Raw genomic sequence first — 17,897 nt, 5'->3', positions numbered from 1 at the left:
GAAGAGGCACTCTTGCTCTTCATAACTATGTACTAAGTTACTTTATTTAATACCCAGGAGCAGAGAAGAAGATTTTCAAAGAAATAATGCACTTTCACTATATGATCTATATAGCCCCACCCTGGGGCCAGAACCCCTGACCCTGGGGCCATGAATTTCACAATTTTGGTAGAGGGCTCAATGTTTGTTACAATGATGCAAACAGTTTGACTGCTTGATGTCCTGGAGTAAAGAAGAAGATTTTTAAAGATTGCATTATTTTTGGTGGTTTTAGCCCCACCCCTTAGGCCCCCGGGGGGGGGGGGCGGGGCAGGGACCATGAAATTCACAATTTTTGTTCCCCTTCACCCATAGATGCTATATGCCAAATTTGGTTGAAATTGGTTAAGCGGTTTCAGAGAAGAAGCTAAAAATGTTCAAATGTTAACACACGACGCACGACGACGGACGAGAACGGATAGCAATAGGTCACCTGAGTGACTCAGGTGACCTAAAAAGTTAACCACATCAGCTGCATGTTTTTATCGTTTTCAGACTGGAATTTCAGAAAAGAAAAGGACGCTATCGGACGCTGTGAAAATGGGATCAGAACTTGATAACCAGACATATAAATACCAAAAAGAAAAATACTAAGAGAGGACGAGTTTACAAAGACATTACATATGAATTTAATGAAAGCTTTGATGATAATGACTCTGTCCACCCACGAACAGTCCAAAGATTTTAATGTAATCACGTTTTAAAGGGACAAGTTTTAGGAAAAGCTGGTCATTTCGGAGATTAACAGGAAAAGGCATGTTGCCTTGTGTTGAGAGAAAAGAAAACTAACAGTGAATAATTATTGGAACTCTGTTATATTTTCTGATAAAAGTGAGATAGTTGGGGGTTAAAATCATATAGTGTATGTAAAAGAGTCCCACTTGCCACAGTGTATATCCCCCCTCGGCAGTAAAGACTTTCGGATATGGTGTGAAGATGCATCACCTGCCACGGAGAAGGTGCTCTATCATCTAGAGGGGAGTTACGGGGTTGCAACCCCCTTTGGATTCGCAAAAAAAAAAAACGAGAGGAGAGAGAGAGAATTCCCGAATATTTGTTGAGTTTTATTTTTTTCTGGAAATGGCTTTGCTTTCATCTAGTTTAACCACATACTTTTTCGAGAAGCATGTGTTGAATGATCATGGGTAATTTAAAGTAATATGAGCTGCAACTTTGATGTCGGAAATTTTTGTGGCAAAATTTTAATTAACAAATTCAATGAAAGAAAAAAGAACATTTATACATTTCTGTTGTTCATATTTGCGATGGAAGAACTATTTAGAAGCTTTGATTGAAGCAATATTACATTATTGCATTATTGTCGTCCTGTTCAAAATTGATTTCTTATATAATACTATACATTCCATAGTACAGAAACCTTTCTTTTGCAAAAATTTAAAACTTTATTTTAGTCTAATTGATCATAAAGGTTTAAAATACATACATATTTATCATAACAGCACATTTTAACAGCAAAATAGAATATAAAGTAAATATACATCATTTTCAATTTTAACCAAAATTTTATTTAAATGCATTCTGATGAAGTGCAGTCACACCGAAATAAAATTATTTTAAAGATGTTTTTTTTTCTGGTTAAGGGTAGTCTGTCAACAGTTTGTAATCTTTAACTAGGTAGATATCTCAATATTTATTATATGCTCAGTATATACAAGCGCAAAGACTTCAAATTTATCATATAAGCAAAATTATTAACATTTACATATTATTGTGTAATTTGAGTTTACACACGTATAAACTTAGATTATTTGACAATTTTTTGATTTAAATTTGTGCAAGTAATTACTACTAGAGTAGGCGAAAATGTTTATCAAATGCGCTTTTTGATAAATATATAATAAATATAATAAATTAAATTAAGAGAACAAGAGGTCCATGGGCCTTAACGGTCAACTGAACAGAACACTGAAAAGATCCGTAGAAGTAAAAAATTAGAGTAAACTGAGAGATGAAGCTATATTGCCCAAAAGCAAGAATTAAAAATGAGATGATCAGGGACCAACAAAATAGTTTATCCATTACTCATTAGTAGTGCCAAAACACTCCTATTTGTCGCTACCAACATGCAGACTACAAAACAATAGAAATGAAATGGAATGAAAACGTTAGAATGGAGTAATTATTAGGTAAGTGTTCACATTGATCATACTCTTCAATATAGCTGTCAGTTTTTTTTTTGTTTTTTTTTTTGTTTGTTTGTTGTTTAACGTCCCTCTCGAGAATTTTTCACTTATATGAAGACGCCACCACTTGCCGGTGGAGAGCTACAAATTTTGACCTCAGGGCCATTGAGCAGTGAGGGATCTTTTTCGTGCCAGCACCTACTGCGACACGGGACCTCGGTTTATACGGTCTCATCCGAAGGACCGGTCTCCACGTCCCACAGTGGGATTCGAACCCGCGACGTAAGGATCAACTCCTTACTTTGCGACTCTAGAGCAGACGCTCTAACCACTCAAAACAATAGTTATTTTTGTATTACTGTATAAAAGATTCATTTCACGACTTGTAATTTTCACATTTTTCTCTCCTCGGACACGATCAACGTTTTATGAATTCGGTGAATTTGTACGAAATGAAAATTATTTAAAAGTATAACTAGACTGATAACTCTGTCTTAAAAAGTAAAATAATGTCCGTCAGTGGGATGTGTTCACTACATATACTATACTCGGTTAAAATAAAGTTGCTAGATTTATTAATTGCTGTAAAACGCTTTGACTTTTCTGCGTTCTATCACAATAAGTGTTGCCGTTTTAAGCTACAGATTCTCCTTTTTGAAGGAATAAGAAAGTGGTTTTCCACTTGTTTATATGCTAACACCTTAACACGATGAATAATGCATTACGTTGACAAAATAATGTTATTTTTTGTCTACAAGAAGTCCAAAAGTTATTTGAATAAATAAAATTTATACAAATACACCTATTACCAAATATCGATAAAAACTAACACGCTTATTTCCTATGTAGCTTGTAACACGAGCTTTGATTGGTTACAAAGTCGGGTGTAAATTTCCATACACCCGACTTGAGCCGGGGGTAAAACACGTGACGTCTCAATGCATAGTTTTTCTATGATAAAAAGCGAATAACATGACGTCACGATGCATTGTAGGACGTAAGAATTCCAATCTTAATTTTTTTTCTTGATTTCCTGTGTTTTGATCGGACGAGAACAAATTCAAGAAAAAGTTTACACATCAATAAATTCTCAATCAGAACTACTTTCTTGACCTAGCTTTTATTGTAAAAAAAAAATGAAACAAATCGTTACTTCTATTCTGTGTATTAGTTAAACAATTAAAGAAACTTGAAATTAAATAAAAACAAAACTGACGACATACAGGACTGACAGACGGGAATATTATGTTTATGATCACCAGTGTGAATTTTAAATCTCTGAAGTCATATTCTCGACGTTCCTAATAGGCCTACAAAACAAATCAGCTCAGAGTTCTCGGTAGCGCTGTGATAGGAAAGAGAAACGTACCTTAGAGTCTTGCCTTACTAGCATCAAATTCATTTTTCTACAACCTATATTCTTTCCCGTTTTGAACAAACCAGAGCAAATCAAGGTTGTCGTCGGTCTGCTACTTTCGTTTTAGAGCGTCTGTCGTTATATTGTCAACATGGTCAAGGACGAATTATTTTGAAGTCTACTTGTATTTACGATATTTGTTGACTTAATCAATATTCGAAGAGTTTTTATAAGCTTATTTCATTAAATGATTTGACAATTATGTTGAACTCTATCGACGTTCATCTCGATTGCGATTCATTTCCACATCGCGGCATAAAGTATTCCTACGCTGTACAGAAATAACAGATTGTATGGAGGTTTCAACAGAAATAATTTTAAAAATTCGTAATTGGAATTATAAGAATTAAACGTTCTTTTTTCAGAATTTATCGATGTGTAAACTCATGCCTTTGTACTCACAAACTTTACATAAAAGTGCTTCGCACTTGTCGCACTTATTCAGTTTGTGAGTACAAAGGCATGAGTTTATACATGGATAAATTCTGCAAAAATGAACCTTTAATCCTATAGTAAATCTTGTCAATAGCTTGAAACAGAGTTGATTGGACTCGTTTACAAAGAATTTATTTGGTTACATAGGAAATAAGTTCGTTATCCAGGTCCAATTTAGAGTGTACGGGGATTTACCCAGGGTTGTATTCCATACATCCTTCGGCCTCAGGGTGTATGGATTAAAACCCGGGGTAAATCGATATCCCCGTACACCCTTGATTGGACCTGGATAACTAATAATGCTCATGCGACTTGTACCCGCATTGGTAATGTAAATTACGCATAATCAAAACCCACGCCCCTTGTGTTTTGATTGATAAAATAAATACATACAGCTTTAGCTATTAAAATACATGTAGCTGTTTTAAATACTGGTCATTATCTTTGGAGAGCGTGGTAGTTTAAATAATTGATTGACTAATACAACTCGTAATAACTTTAGACTATAAGTAATATACGAGGGTTGATCCAAAAGTTCGTAGAATTTCTTAATATTTTATTTATTTATTAGTGGAAATGATTGAAAATTACGGACGAAAATATATACACTTGTTGAATTTATTTTGATAAAAAAATATTTTAGATGTCAATGATGGTACACTTTGGCAGTTGCCATAGAAACAGATGTTTAAAAATGCGAGGGAAACATTTATACGTTCATTATCATTTCAATTCTTAATACTAAAAGTGAGGGGAAAACGCGGCAAGTGGCATATAAAAGGAAAATTACGTAATTATTATGATTGCTTGACCTCTAAAAACCTTTGTGTGAGAGGTTTTTTTTTTAAATTTTACTGGATATTTAGTTTATCAATGGATGATTTGTTGTTCATCATGACATCGTTAGACAACGTCGAAATTTGGTCAAGTAATAAGTTTTGTGAAAATCTTGTGTACACTCTAACTTAAACGCATACACTACTGACACATACAGAACAAAATTGCAGTAAGCAAATGGTTTTCCGGTGGCGTTAGAAATTTAAGGAAAATAGTACTTCAATGGAGGTTGATGAAAGGTGTGGTCGCCTTTTGGAGAGTAATTTTTCCCATGTAGACAAATTAAGCGTTAATGGACGTGGACCGCCAACGTACTGTGCTTGACATTGCTACTGAAATCGAAACATCATATGGAAAGACGGGGAGTATTTTGAAAAATGATTGTAATATGAAAAAGTGGGTGCAAGAGGGATAGCCAGGCTTTTCTTGAGAACGGAAATGGAGTAAAAAAAATGATGTGTTCTGTAGAACTTCTAAGTCAATTTGAACGTGAGGATGAGATGCTCGTAGAACGCACGTGATATACCTACACGTGTAACTTGACGTTACGTCGAAGTCTCCTCCGAATTTTTCAACTGTTCATGTTCAGATAGCTCGTGTGACCTTAATAGTAATTGGAACGTGGTGAAATTTTCCATTATTGTTGCATAATGGATCTAGATTCTAAATATGTCTATTGTTTGTATCAATCAAATCACAGGGAAATTTTAGAAAGAATCCATGAACTTTTGGATCAACCCTAGTATAACTACTGGTAGTGTGAACTGATCTCGGAATAAATAAATGAATAAACTGTCTCTTGAATTCATAAATTTATTAACACTGTTAATAAAGGAAATTTTACAGTGCGTTATTTTTCCTCTATAAAAATACATTAAAAATCTTGTGTAATTCTTTTATTCAATTGACTTATCAACAACACTATTTATAGTGAATAATAATCATAGGTAAAATGCAAGGGAAACAAGCTAATTGAGAGAATTTGTGTCCCCCGCTTAGTGAAAAAAGAAGAGCATGCGCAGTTTCGGGGGGGGGGGGGGCAGGGGTCACACTCCCCCCCCCCCCTGTATTTGTAGAATTATTAAATGTATACATGTATATTGTAGCAAATTAAAAAAAAAGCCAATATGGATATAAAGATTTGATTGCTTATTCTTTAATATGTGTATAGAAGATTTTTTTTCATATACTATATACAGAATATTTATCACAGTGTAATAATGATTTTATGACGCCAGACATAATAGATTTTTCATTTCACATGTTAAATAGTATCCTTTAGTACATGTAAATAAAAAAAAAACCCATTAAAACAAAAGATAATCGTCCGGGGATTGAACCAGGGCCTCTCGCTTGTTAAGCGAGCAACATACCACTAGACCACGGAGGTACTTGATTATAGAACAAATTAGATGCAATATTAAGTCACATATAATGTTTACATTTCACGTTTGATATTGTCAAAATTTTACACAATAAATTTTGTCTAATTTAGCCTTTAATAAACAGTTCTAATAGATGTTATTAGAATATAAAGTCCGCCGACAACCTGTATTATACGTAATAACTCTCGACATGTCCCTGTGCTAAAAATAGTGCCAAGCGACTTTCAATACAATAAATAAATTTAAAAAAACGGGGTGGGATACTTTGAGAGGGACAAGAGAGGCTATAGGGAGTTATGGTATAAAATTTCATTGCAAAAGCTCAAAAACGTCTTGAGATATCGCCCGGAAACTAAAGTGTTACACACTGATGGAATTTATGAATTTACGACCTTGAACTTTGACCTTTTGACCTCAAAATCAAAAGAGGTCTTCCTTAGGCCACAGGAGTTGTTACGTAAAATTTCATTGCAAAAGCTCAAAGCATTCTCGAGATATCGCGTGGAAACGAGTGTCAAAAGAGACAGAATTTATGACCTTGACCTTTGACCTTAAAATCAAAAGGGTTCTTCTTTAGGCCATAGGGAGTTGCTATGCAAAATTTCATTGCGAAAGCTCAAAGGGTTCTCGAGATATCGTGCGGAAACGAAAGCGTTACAGACAGACATAAACACAGACGGACGTACAGACACACCCAAATTAATATCCCATACTTTCAGTGAAAGCGGGGGACAAAAACTTATCTCAGTAAAGCACAAATTTCCTTACAAGATCAATAGAGACCTACCAAGAACCAAAGCACTTGACCCAGTGGTCCAATTTTTTCACAAATCTGGTAAAAATACCCTTGCTGATTACAGGTTTGTACTCCGTTTGCCTCGTAGTTGTCCAGAAGCAGAGATGGAGATTCTCAAAGAGTTTATGCATTTTTACTTTTTAATAAATACTGAGGTAGAGCCGTGCCCTAACAACAGAAATCCTCATACCGGGGCCAAGAATTTTCAACATTTTGAAATAGGGACCCTTGCTACTTACAACCAAGCACTTTTTCTGTTAAGTATACAAGGGGAGAGAAGATTTTCAAAGAATTAATACATTTTCACTTTATGATCAATAGAATCAGCCCTATATTAGAACCTCTGTCCCAAGGGCCATGTTTCACAATTTTGGGGGAAGCACCCTTGCTTATCACAGTATCACAATCGTGTACTTAATTATCTGCTAAAAACCCAGGAGCACAGAAAATATTCAAAGAATTAATGTATTTTCTCTTAAAATCAATAGAGCCCCTCCCTTACACAAAAACCCCTATTGGGGCCATGGATTTCACGATCTGGAAGAGGCATCCTTACTCATAATGCCCTTCAATTACTAAGATTTTTAAAGAACTTTTGAATGGAGTCCCACCCTAACACCGAAATCCCTAAACATGAGGCCATGAATTTCACAATTTTGGAAGAGGCACCATTGCTCATTATAACCATGCAATAAGTGCACTGTACGTTTGCTATATACTCAAATATTAATGCTAAATCTTTGCAAAAACAAAATTGATTCAAACACGCACAGGCATTAGTAACATTATCAAACAATCATAGTCACATTCTGAAAACGGTTGACATTGGTGCAAAAGTAACATGACATTATAATTGAAGTATTATTCATATAAATGAGGTAAAAACAAAACTTACAGCAGGAGTAGAATTATAACAAGAGACCCAATGGCCTCAACGATCACTTCAGTATAATACAACACTGTATGGATCGTTAGAATTACTAAATAACATAAAAATACTGATCAATGAAATAATTAGATTAATACTCGGTAATAAATCTTCAAGTAGATTTATTTGCTTGAGCACTTTTAGTAAACCCACGCCATTCCCCCTTAAACTGGCCTCCCTTAGTCTTCAAGAACGTTAACAATAAATGTACAAAAATCAGGAATTCTTGTCTCATTTTTATTTATCATTTACAATCATCTGACCATTAAATACTATGAAAAATCTTTTGTATCATTTATTATGAACATTCTTATACAATTCTATTTTTATTTTATTGACCTTGAAAGAATTTTTGCATTTTCACTATCTGATCTATAGAGCGCTATACACTCGAACACCAGATCCTGGAGCCACAAATTTTACAATTGAAAGATGCACCCTTGCTCATCATAACCATGCACTTGGTTTATCTACTTAATACCCAGAGGCAGAGAAGATTTTCAAAGAATTGATTTATTTTTATTCTATAATCAAGAGTCCTCCATGATTTAAATTATAATAATACTTTATCTATAGAAGGTAACCCGATTAGTGCAAGCACCAGTCTTCCTCAGGGCCTTCTTTATAATACATATACACTGTATGTATACAATAAACACAAATCACACTTATGAGACAATAAAATATAAACACTACGCTACAAGAGAAGGAATAAAAACCTCTGAATATTGTAAAGATTTATTAATTAAATTTATTTTATATTTAGGTTTTTGTCTAACGTGTAACGTGTATGATCCAGAACTTTGAAATTCCAAAAAAAAAATCATGTATATAATCAGAAGACATACCATGAAATGTTCTGAACATTAGAATGTTTTTCTGTAAATACAGTAGTTCATATACCGTTAACCAGCCTAAAATGTTAAATAAGGGCATTGAATGTGCATCATATTTCCTTTAAAATAATCCTAGCTGTTCCTTTTTGAAGTCTGTATATTCTATCGATGTGCGTTTGAGGATATAGTTACCCCAAATGGATAAACAATATAAAATTGATGGTAAAATAAATGCATTATAAAATAGCTTTCAAGTATGCAGTGGAAGGAACTTTTTAATTTTCGAAGAGTAAATAATTTATATGTAAGAGTTTGCAAACTGCATCTACCTGACAGGTAGTCGCCCGGCCGCGTGGCGCAGTGGTTAGAGCGTTCGCTCCAGAGTCGCGGAGTAAGGAGTTGATCCGTACGTCGCGGGTTCGAATCCCACTGTGGGACGTGGAGACCGGTCCTTCGGATGAGACCGTATAAACCGAGGTCCCGTGTCGCAGTAGGTGCTGGCACCAAAAAGATCCCTCACTGCTCAATGGCCCTGAGTGCCGAGTATAGGTCAAAATTTGTAGCTCTCCACCGGCAAGTGGTGGCGTCTCCATACGAGTGAAAAATTCTCGAGAGGGACGTTAAACAATAAACAAACCGAAAAAACCCTGACAGCTATATTGAAGAGTATGTTCAATGTGAACACCTAATAATTTCTCCATTCTAACGTCTTCAAGGGGATAACCGGAAAGTTGTAAATGAAGATTAGAGTTTTCTAATTATGTTCCCCAAACGAAGTTTGGGCACATATTGTTTTTCCTTTTTCAAAATTTCTTCTCCGGTACTTTTTTTTGTCCGCAAGTGTTCTCTAATTGATATGGGATCAAAGTGATCACACTTGCTAAAATCCAAATAAGTAATGTCAACGAAATTTCCTTGATCCATTGCATGCAGCCAATTATCAGATGTAGGTGGCGAAGAAGGTGGACTGTTCCTCAACAGGTTAAAAATTATTTTACTTTAAAAAATTGATCTTATTGCTCCAATACATTTATGGGGAATACTTGCCAAGTTAGTACCATTATTTCAGGTATGCACAATGACCATAACATGTTACAGATTAGTATGCGCTTAAGAAGAATGACCACTGCTTATAGTCGATATTAAAACTTAACACGATTCGTAAAGAAAAGAGAGTTGTCCGCAATCTTTTCAAAACTTAACAATAAATCTTGCTTAACTGCATTTTAGTTCCATTTTGAAAATAGGGGTGATTTTTACTTAAAGCAAACAAGCCGTAACCAAGTAAATTTACTTTAACCTGTTTAGATTTATACATGTGTGTATTATTACTACCTTGTAATATTTGCAAGTTAATGCAGCGTATATTAGGTACCTTCTGTCGGCAATGTTGTTGTATGCCTATTGATATTGCACTCCACTCTAGTAGTTGGTGTTCTATTGATATGTCCGATCCTCTTGCGACGAATCTGGTTTCCGTTGCATTCTCAAGGTCATAAATCGTGAACCCGCGGTACCCCAAAACTTAAAACATAGATAGGTATGTCAGATTTTGATTCTTACGACTTTATTTGTAATATGAAAGGACATAAGAGAACATTTTTTTCATTTAATCTTACCGTTGGGCAAGGCAGATTGTGTCAATAGATTACTTGAGGCTAACATTCGTTGAACTGGTCTTTTCACCATTCGAGCGATGGGATTTGGTCGTCCGGAAAAGACGTTAAGCTCTACTATAACAGTCCCGTTCTGTAAATATATTATTATAATTGCATTCTCTCTGTTTTCTCCCACTATGAACCTGCACTCACCAGTTGCGTTCATAGCACCATGAACGCAACTTCTGCTATAAGGGCAGTTCGTTTCGTACACTGGCCCAGTACAAGCTACTCCACTTCTACAACACAATCAGAAGTATATATATGGAAAGTTGTGCAAAAGAAATTAAAGTTTTTAATGCAATCCTCTGGGAAAAAGACATTTAAAATGATTAAGATTATTGATTGACGTGTTTTTAATTTAAAAAAAAAAAATAAGAATTTTGGTCAACGTGTTTAACTGTAAAATAAAACTTTCTACAAAATAAATAGAGCTCTATATTTTTAATTTATTTGTTCATTTTTACGCATATTGTTGCAAAGAACGATAACTCTTCACGCTAGGGTTTTTTTTTACGTTCAAACAAAGCGTTTCTGTAATAGTGTATCTATTTCAAGAACGATTTTAACTCTTAAAAAGAATTTTAAGATCTAAAAAAACATAGGAAAAACATTTTTAAGTTAAAATCAATGTAAAAACCTTCTCTTTTTTCATAATATTTTTATTTATAGTTTTCCTCAGAGAGTTTCGATGACGGTGACGTCATGGCGCGTCACAACAGCATCAAAACAAAAAATTAAGAATTTGAGGACGGCGCGGTTTGTATCCAGATAACTGGTTAATAAGTAAATGCCATATATATTGTATGTGATTTATTGAAGATAAATTATTAAGTGGATAAATTATTATTTATCAGGTTTACTAATTTTATTGTCATATTTTTCTTCACTGGAGACAAGCCTGCACCGATGCCCTTATGCAGGCCAGGATTTCCTCTAATATTCTTGACATCACAGAATGCAGATATAAGTAATAAACAACGACTATTCAGTGAACATGGCGTTATTAATAGCAAATGCTCTGCTGGCATATTCCATGATGCGCATCATGAAAAATATGCCAGCAGAGCTATTGCTATTCATAATGCCATGTTCACTGAATAACGTTGTTTATTTCTTAAATACCTCATATAATATTTCTATAAAACGCAACTGATTGATCTATACTCTCGCATGACCAAGAATAAAACTCTAAAGGCCATAAATTAAATAAATACATTGCAAATGCATTTTCCAGATGATGACTTTAGTTTTCTTTGAGCTTTTCGATAAAATTTAAAATCACAACTACCCATGATCTGAAGAAGAACTCTAAGGATCTTCAGATCAAAAGGTCAGAGGTCAAGGTCATAAATTCATACATTCTGTCTGTGTAGATTTTCCCCCAAATCTCTTTAAAAGTCTGAGAGATATTGCAATGAAAATTTATACCAAAACTTCCCATGGCCTTTAAAAACCCATATTGATTTTGATCAAAAGGTCAAGGTCAGAAATATATATTGCATATATAGTTTTCAGATAATAATTTTAGTTTTTATGTAAGTTTTTGCAATGAAACTTTTGATCATTAATTTCTTTAACTTGATAAAGACGCCTATTGACGATAAGGCTGAGAGGTGAAGGTTGACCTTTTTTTATTCCTCATCTGCTAATTTTTTCCAGTTATTCCACCCTCTTCTTTTTTTCTCTTTAAGCGGGGGACACAATTTTTTCTGAAATCAGCTCAATTCAATTGAAAGTGAAATTGAGAGCAGTGTCAAATCTGAAAGTTTGAGTTTATTTTTTAAAAGATTGGCTTGATTCGTTATAATAAACAATTCATTGCATGATCTTGAGGGAAATATGAAGATTTATCTAGGGTTCGACACTAACGTAGCCTGCTAGCATGGAACAATTGAAAATTGAGGTCTGGCTACTAAAGATGTCTTCAAGCTTGTCCTGCAGGGCTACTGAAATTTTAATTACCAAACACTCAGAGTAATTGTAAAGATTCATTTAAAAAAGTGCAAGTTCAGATTTTGTTAGCGAGGTATAAGAAAGAACGAACGTTTGATTTGCCATCAGACAAGTCGGACTGTGGACGATGCTATTGTCCGACGTTGGTTTGGTCCGACTTATTAATAATCTTTATAGTCTATATTTGAAACCCCCGTTGTAAAAACTGTACATACTTGTGAATACTTGTAAACAATGCAGTGACAAAGACTATGAATTAAAATTGAAAAGTGTGGCTGAGTAAATGTGGAATCTTTTAATAAGGACAGAGGTCCTTGGTTTCAGTCAAAAAGTGTTATTATTTTACCCAAAAATACAACAACAATGCAGGATTTAACACTTTTATTTTCAAAATTTACCAGAGGAGGCCTTCTGTACACCACTAGCAGGAGAGGACCCCCCACCCGTCACTTTGCGACTTGGCTTGCAGTCTTTGGCTTCTGGACAAGTAATTCATGTACAGGGTTAGTAGAAATTAAAAATTGATAGCCCTGCGGGCTACTATGATTTTAAAGTTGGTGTCGATCCCTGTTACCAGCCAAGAAAAGTCATATTTCCCTTGGGTAAAACCCTCGAGGAATATAATTTTTGTTGGCGGATAAATCTTCACATTTCCCTCACGATCATGCAATAAGTGTATAATATTCAGTGGTGTTATAAATGCAAGAGAGATAAGAAAACCTACAAATATTTTTTTTAATACAATAAAAATACAAAGGTACAATAGTGAAACTTATCAAGTGAGAAGTACAGTTACACACTTTTCTTACCTGAGTTTGGGCATCGCTGTTCTTGGAAAGGAGTAGAATTAAAATGAAGATGAAATGAAGTGTACACATTCCTTCTGTTGAGTCGTCGAAGCTATTGCATACAATGACAACTACCTTGTAACATCATGCCGGATTTTTCTTAATGATTAATTTAAAATATGTCATTTATTGGACGTTTGTCTTGTTAATTTTTTATGTACTTCTTACGTTGTCAAGTGCAGAAAGCAAGATTTTACATTTATAAGATCTTGACATTTTTACATCTTATGAAATGGACGAACAATTTTGCGCGATGGGGTTTTCTATTTATGTAAAGAAATAGGACAGGATATAATTGGAATGATTACATGATCGTCACGCTGCCTGGTAGAAGCTTTCCGAGAATCGTCATAACACTGCACTTATCAACCGAACGTTGTTAACGCCTCTTCCTAGTGATGACGAAGTGCATTGTGTAAAGCTGATAATGGTTACCTTAAATTTGAGTTGTCATATTTGGCGAGAAGAGACAAGAGAAAAATTAAATATTAAGAATAAATTTTGTTTGAACCAGAAAATTTTATCAAAGTTTTTAAAAGATGAACGAAAAATTTTGTATTCATAATAATATAAAATCATAATTCTCACTAATAATAAATTTCTTACGAAGTAATACTGTGACGAGGTAATGTAAGAGAGGATATTCCGAGGTATATATCAACATATCTGTTCTCATTATTCTGAGAAATTTGAGAAGTCCCACACAGTTTTATAAAAAGAAAGAAGTGGTATGCGTACGAAAATATATCAGCACCGGGTTCTAGACTTAGGGTTTTGAATTTATACACTCCCTCTTCAAGAAATCTTTTAAAACTATTTCGTACTACTAAGAGTAGAAGGTCATTTCAAGACCATGTAGCTATGAATAATATGTATTTAAAAAAAATAAAAAGAGCTGAATAAGAATGTCTCGATATGTCCTTGTGAAGGTCGGTACGAGCTCCAACTCCGTTGAGAAGTTTTTCAGAAACATGATAAATGTTAAAGAGAGAAACGATTTATTTTATCCTTTTTCAACCGATTACGACTTCCTGGAACATTGAATTATATTGTCATCATCTTTTTTATTCTGTCTTCAAATTCAAAGCTGGGATTTTTCCTGTCATCCTTTTCAATTTCCTCTGCTACTGTCTGTTCAAAAAGAGATTCAATCAAATCTAGTCTGCGACTTGATTTTCCTTTATTATACGCCTACTAATAAAGTTTGGGAGGTATACTGGAATCACCAGTCTGTCGTCGTCTGTCTAAAGACATTTTTGACCAGAGATAATCTCTGAAATTATTTTTTCTCAAACTTTGTAGAATAAATATATACCATTTGATCCTATTATTTTCTCATTTATTTGTCAATGTTAAAAGATTTGTGACTTTTTGATGGATTTCAATGTATACTACTTCTCTAGCAAGAATAAAAGGAAAGAAATTCTTGTCTGGACATAACTTTGTAACCAAGTACCTTTACAGGCTCATATCGGACACAAAGGTAGCTTGTGTTAAGGTTTGCCATGGACCTGTACCAAAGTCACTTTGCACAACATCAATGAGTATACAAGATATTGTTTTAAATGGAGAAACAGTAGAAACTTCCACCTGAGAGAAAGGTTGCATGTGAAACAAGGGCATGCCCTGACCCAACCTAAGCATATACTGGACAAGGTCAAGGTATCTTGGTGTAGAAATATTAAAATTCTTGTCTTGCCATTATTGATGCGAAGGAAAACAAAAATACTTCATTAGACACAAGGGTTGCTATTGACCAAAGGGTGTAAAGTACTTGTACCCCGCATCATGGTCACTTGGGCAAGGTCAATAGATTTAAAGTGTAGAATTTTTGTCCAATGAAATGCTTGGATGATGTATCTTGGAATGCACATTACTAGATATACTTTATATGCCCTACCTAGATGATCTGACATCAAGGTTCTCATATGGAGAAATGGTGTACATTTTTCTTGTTTGCATAGCAGCCATACTGTATTTAATTAATATGACAGATTTCAATTCAATGCATTATATAAGGGAAAAAAAAGAGATAATTATATATCATCCATTCGGAATAAGTTCTTCCTCATATGGTTTAATTAAATTATGAGGATTTTTTTTTACAAATATCACAATGAATGTTAATTAGTAACGGGCACGTGATAATTAACTCATAAAGTGTACAGCATTTCTCCATATGTACTGTGTGGGTCAAGTTTGACAAAAACTTTGCTGGGCAAATTATAATGCTTTCGAAAGCCTTTGTTGTGGCAGCAGATATAGAATAAATGTTCTAGTCATTCTATATTTGCAGAGCATCGTGACTACCAGTACTAACAACGCTTTGGAATTGCCATTTTGCTTCATACGGAAAGACGTAGCAACGATTTTGATTTGCTTCCCGCTGCGGTCAATTGATCGTGGTGTCAGAGTAAAGTACATTTTCTATAATTGATAAAGTGAAGAAGCTCCACTAAACCCTGTATTTTCTCAATCTATTTAAAATGTTCAAACTTATTTTAAAAAAAAAACGGGAGGAAACATCCATACCCAAACCATTTTTTTTCCAACAGAGGACATTGCTTTTGTCGATAAATATTCAATTTATAGAATACATGAACAAGTGCTCAGGAGATTTTTTGAAAAACATGGGAAAGAGTAATCTTTTGGCCAGTTTAACCCAGTTATAGAACTGCAATTTAGCTCACCTCAAAGAAGTCGGGGGGAGCTTATGTCATACCCACGGTGTCAGTGTCCCTGGTTAAAGTTTTTGAGTAGTTTTCTTTCTAAGTGTACTTCTTTGCCCTATATTGATCCTAGTTGCATGGATGATACATCTAGTATGATTTATTGTACCATTCATTTAAAATGCTTTTACCATTAGAATGACTTCGTTGATGTTTTGAGGGCAGGTAAAAATTTTTTAGAGCAGGTTTGAGTTGTTGGGTCAGGTCTCATTCCCAAGTAACCATGAGGGTTGTCCCAGAAAAACGCAAACATTTTCAATATTTTATGTTTTAATAATATTATAAATTTAAAAATTGGCATGCATTAAAATCAACATTTTTAAAACAATTCACAGAAATTTCAGGAAAATATCTCTATAAATAACATTTTTCTCTTTGGTAAACGAATCATTCAAAATAGCTGCCGGTGCAACACTAACGACGACAAAACGTAGCTCGTGTGGTTTTTGAATTGGTTCAGGAAACGTGCGACTTTAAAAATTCTTTCGAAGCATAAATTCAGTACTGCATTTTATTTTCTTTTAGTCACCGAATTATCCATTTCACACGTACTACAATTAAGAATAAATCAAGGAATAAATTCATTTAATAGACAATTTCCCAACCTCGATCGTAAACCAAACAGCTCAAATTGATAATGGTGGTCTCCAGCTCTATTTTTCAGTTTATCTTCATTTTTGTTGGTCTACCAAACACTCCTTCCATCGGATAACCAGTCCATTCATCTTTGAACCTCTTTTACTATGTATAAACCTGTGATTGATACATGTACATTGTATTTGTGTCGTTCCCAGCTCTATTTCCTTATGAACAGGAGTCAAACCCTACACCACACACTACTGAGTGATAATTCGGCGACGCATTATCGCTGGACGTCGCCGTTTTTGGCAATATCTAATAAACAGAGTTTGTGCATTTATGTATAACGTCATGTATTTGTTATTTATGATGTCTTAATATTATATGTTAATTTTTTTTACACACGAGTAATCAAGATCATAAAGTTTTTAAGGATATAATTTTTATCACATTATATATCCTTACATTGCTATCAGTGCTATTTTTGAAAGTCAAGAAATTGCCGTGCGCCGACCATCGATATTTAACTCCCTTCAAATGTTGTTTATAAATGCATATGGCATTGGAACGTAATATTATATAGCCAAAATGACAAAATTATCATTTCCCAACATTAGGCCAAAAATGAATAATTTTGGTCAGTAAGTTTATGAATTATTTATAAAGTTGGCGTTTTTTCTTGGACAACCCTCGTATAAGCACCACCTGACCAAAGTTGCAGGATGACATCAAGAGATGCACATTACCAGACTTGTTCCGGATGCTGAATCTGATCTTCATTTTCTGTCTGAGTGAACAGGTTAAGGTTTTGGGACCAGGTTCATTCTAGAGTAATTATAAATCCTACCTGAACCAAACTTGCATGTAGGGATGCACTCTTCCAAACATGCTTCGGATGTAGGATCTGACCTATAATTTCCAAATGAGTGAACAGGTTAAAGTTTTGAAGCAGGTGCATGCCTTCGCAACTATAAGCCCTACCTTGACCAATCTTGTATGCATGATTCATGTATGCATGAAAGCCCTTAGTTTTGCTTCGGATGTAGGATCTGACCTATTTTTCCGGATGACCGAACAGGTTAAAGGTTTTGGAGCAAGATTCATTTAAAATAACGATAAGCCCTACCTGAACAAATCTTGAATGTGTATGATTGATCTAGGGATGCAAACTAAGGAGACTTGCTTTAGATGCTGGTTCTGGTCTATATTTTCCGGATATGTGACCAAATGGAATATTTGGAGCAGGTTCATTTTTAGCTCTACTGGTCAGAGATCAGAAGAGCTTATCCGATAGTAAGGTGTCCGTCCGT

The 17,897-nt window shown here is 34.5% G+C and overlaps 2 protein-coding genes across 2 annotated transcripts in view; both read right to left on the bottom strand.

The window, feature by feature from the left end:
- Positions 1-15,250, bottom strand: part of LOC133182644 (uncharacterized) — a 28,393-nt gene extending 13,143 nt beyond the window's left edge. The window contains exons 1-7 of the mRNA XM_061317490.1: positions 15,180-15,250; positions 14,736-14,790; positions 13,241-13,331; positions 12,830-12,910; positions 12,348-12,424; positions 10,437-10,566; positions 10,193-10,341 (exon numbers count right to left, since the gene is read on the bottom strand). Of these exons, the coding sequence (XP_061173474.1) occupies positions 10,193-10,341; positions 10,437-10,566; positions 12,348-12,424; positions 12,830-12,910; positions 13,241-13,331; positions 14,736-14,790; positions 15,180-15,250 (654 nt within the window). The remainder of the gene's footprint in view (positions 1-10,192; positions 10,342-10,436; positions 10,567-12,347; positions 12,425-12,829; positions 12,911-13,240; positions 13,332-14,735; positions 14,791-15,179) is intronic.
- LOC133182209 (poly [ADP-ribose] polymerase 1-like) overlaps positions 1-17,897 on the bottom strand; it is a 550,802-nt gene that overhangs the window by 490,428 nt on the left and 42,477 nt on the right. The window lies entirely within an intron of this gene.

Source organism: Saccostrea echinata, unplaced genomic scaffold (assembly GCF_033153115.1).
Source record: "Saccostrea echinata isolate AGI-Se365-2 ecotype Australia unplaced genomic scaffold, CSIRO_AGI_Sech_v1 ptg000009l, whole genome shotgun sequence".
Lineage (NCBI taxonomy): Eukaryota > Metazoa > Mollusca > Bivalvia > Ostreida > Ostreidae > Saccostrea > Saccostrea echinata.
The sequence above is the reverse complement of the archived record's forward strand: the minus strand, read 5'-3'. Positions and strand labels throughout refer to the sequence as shown.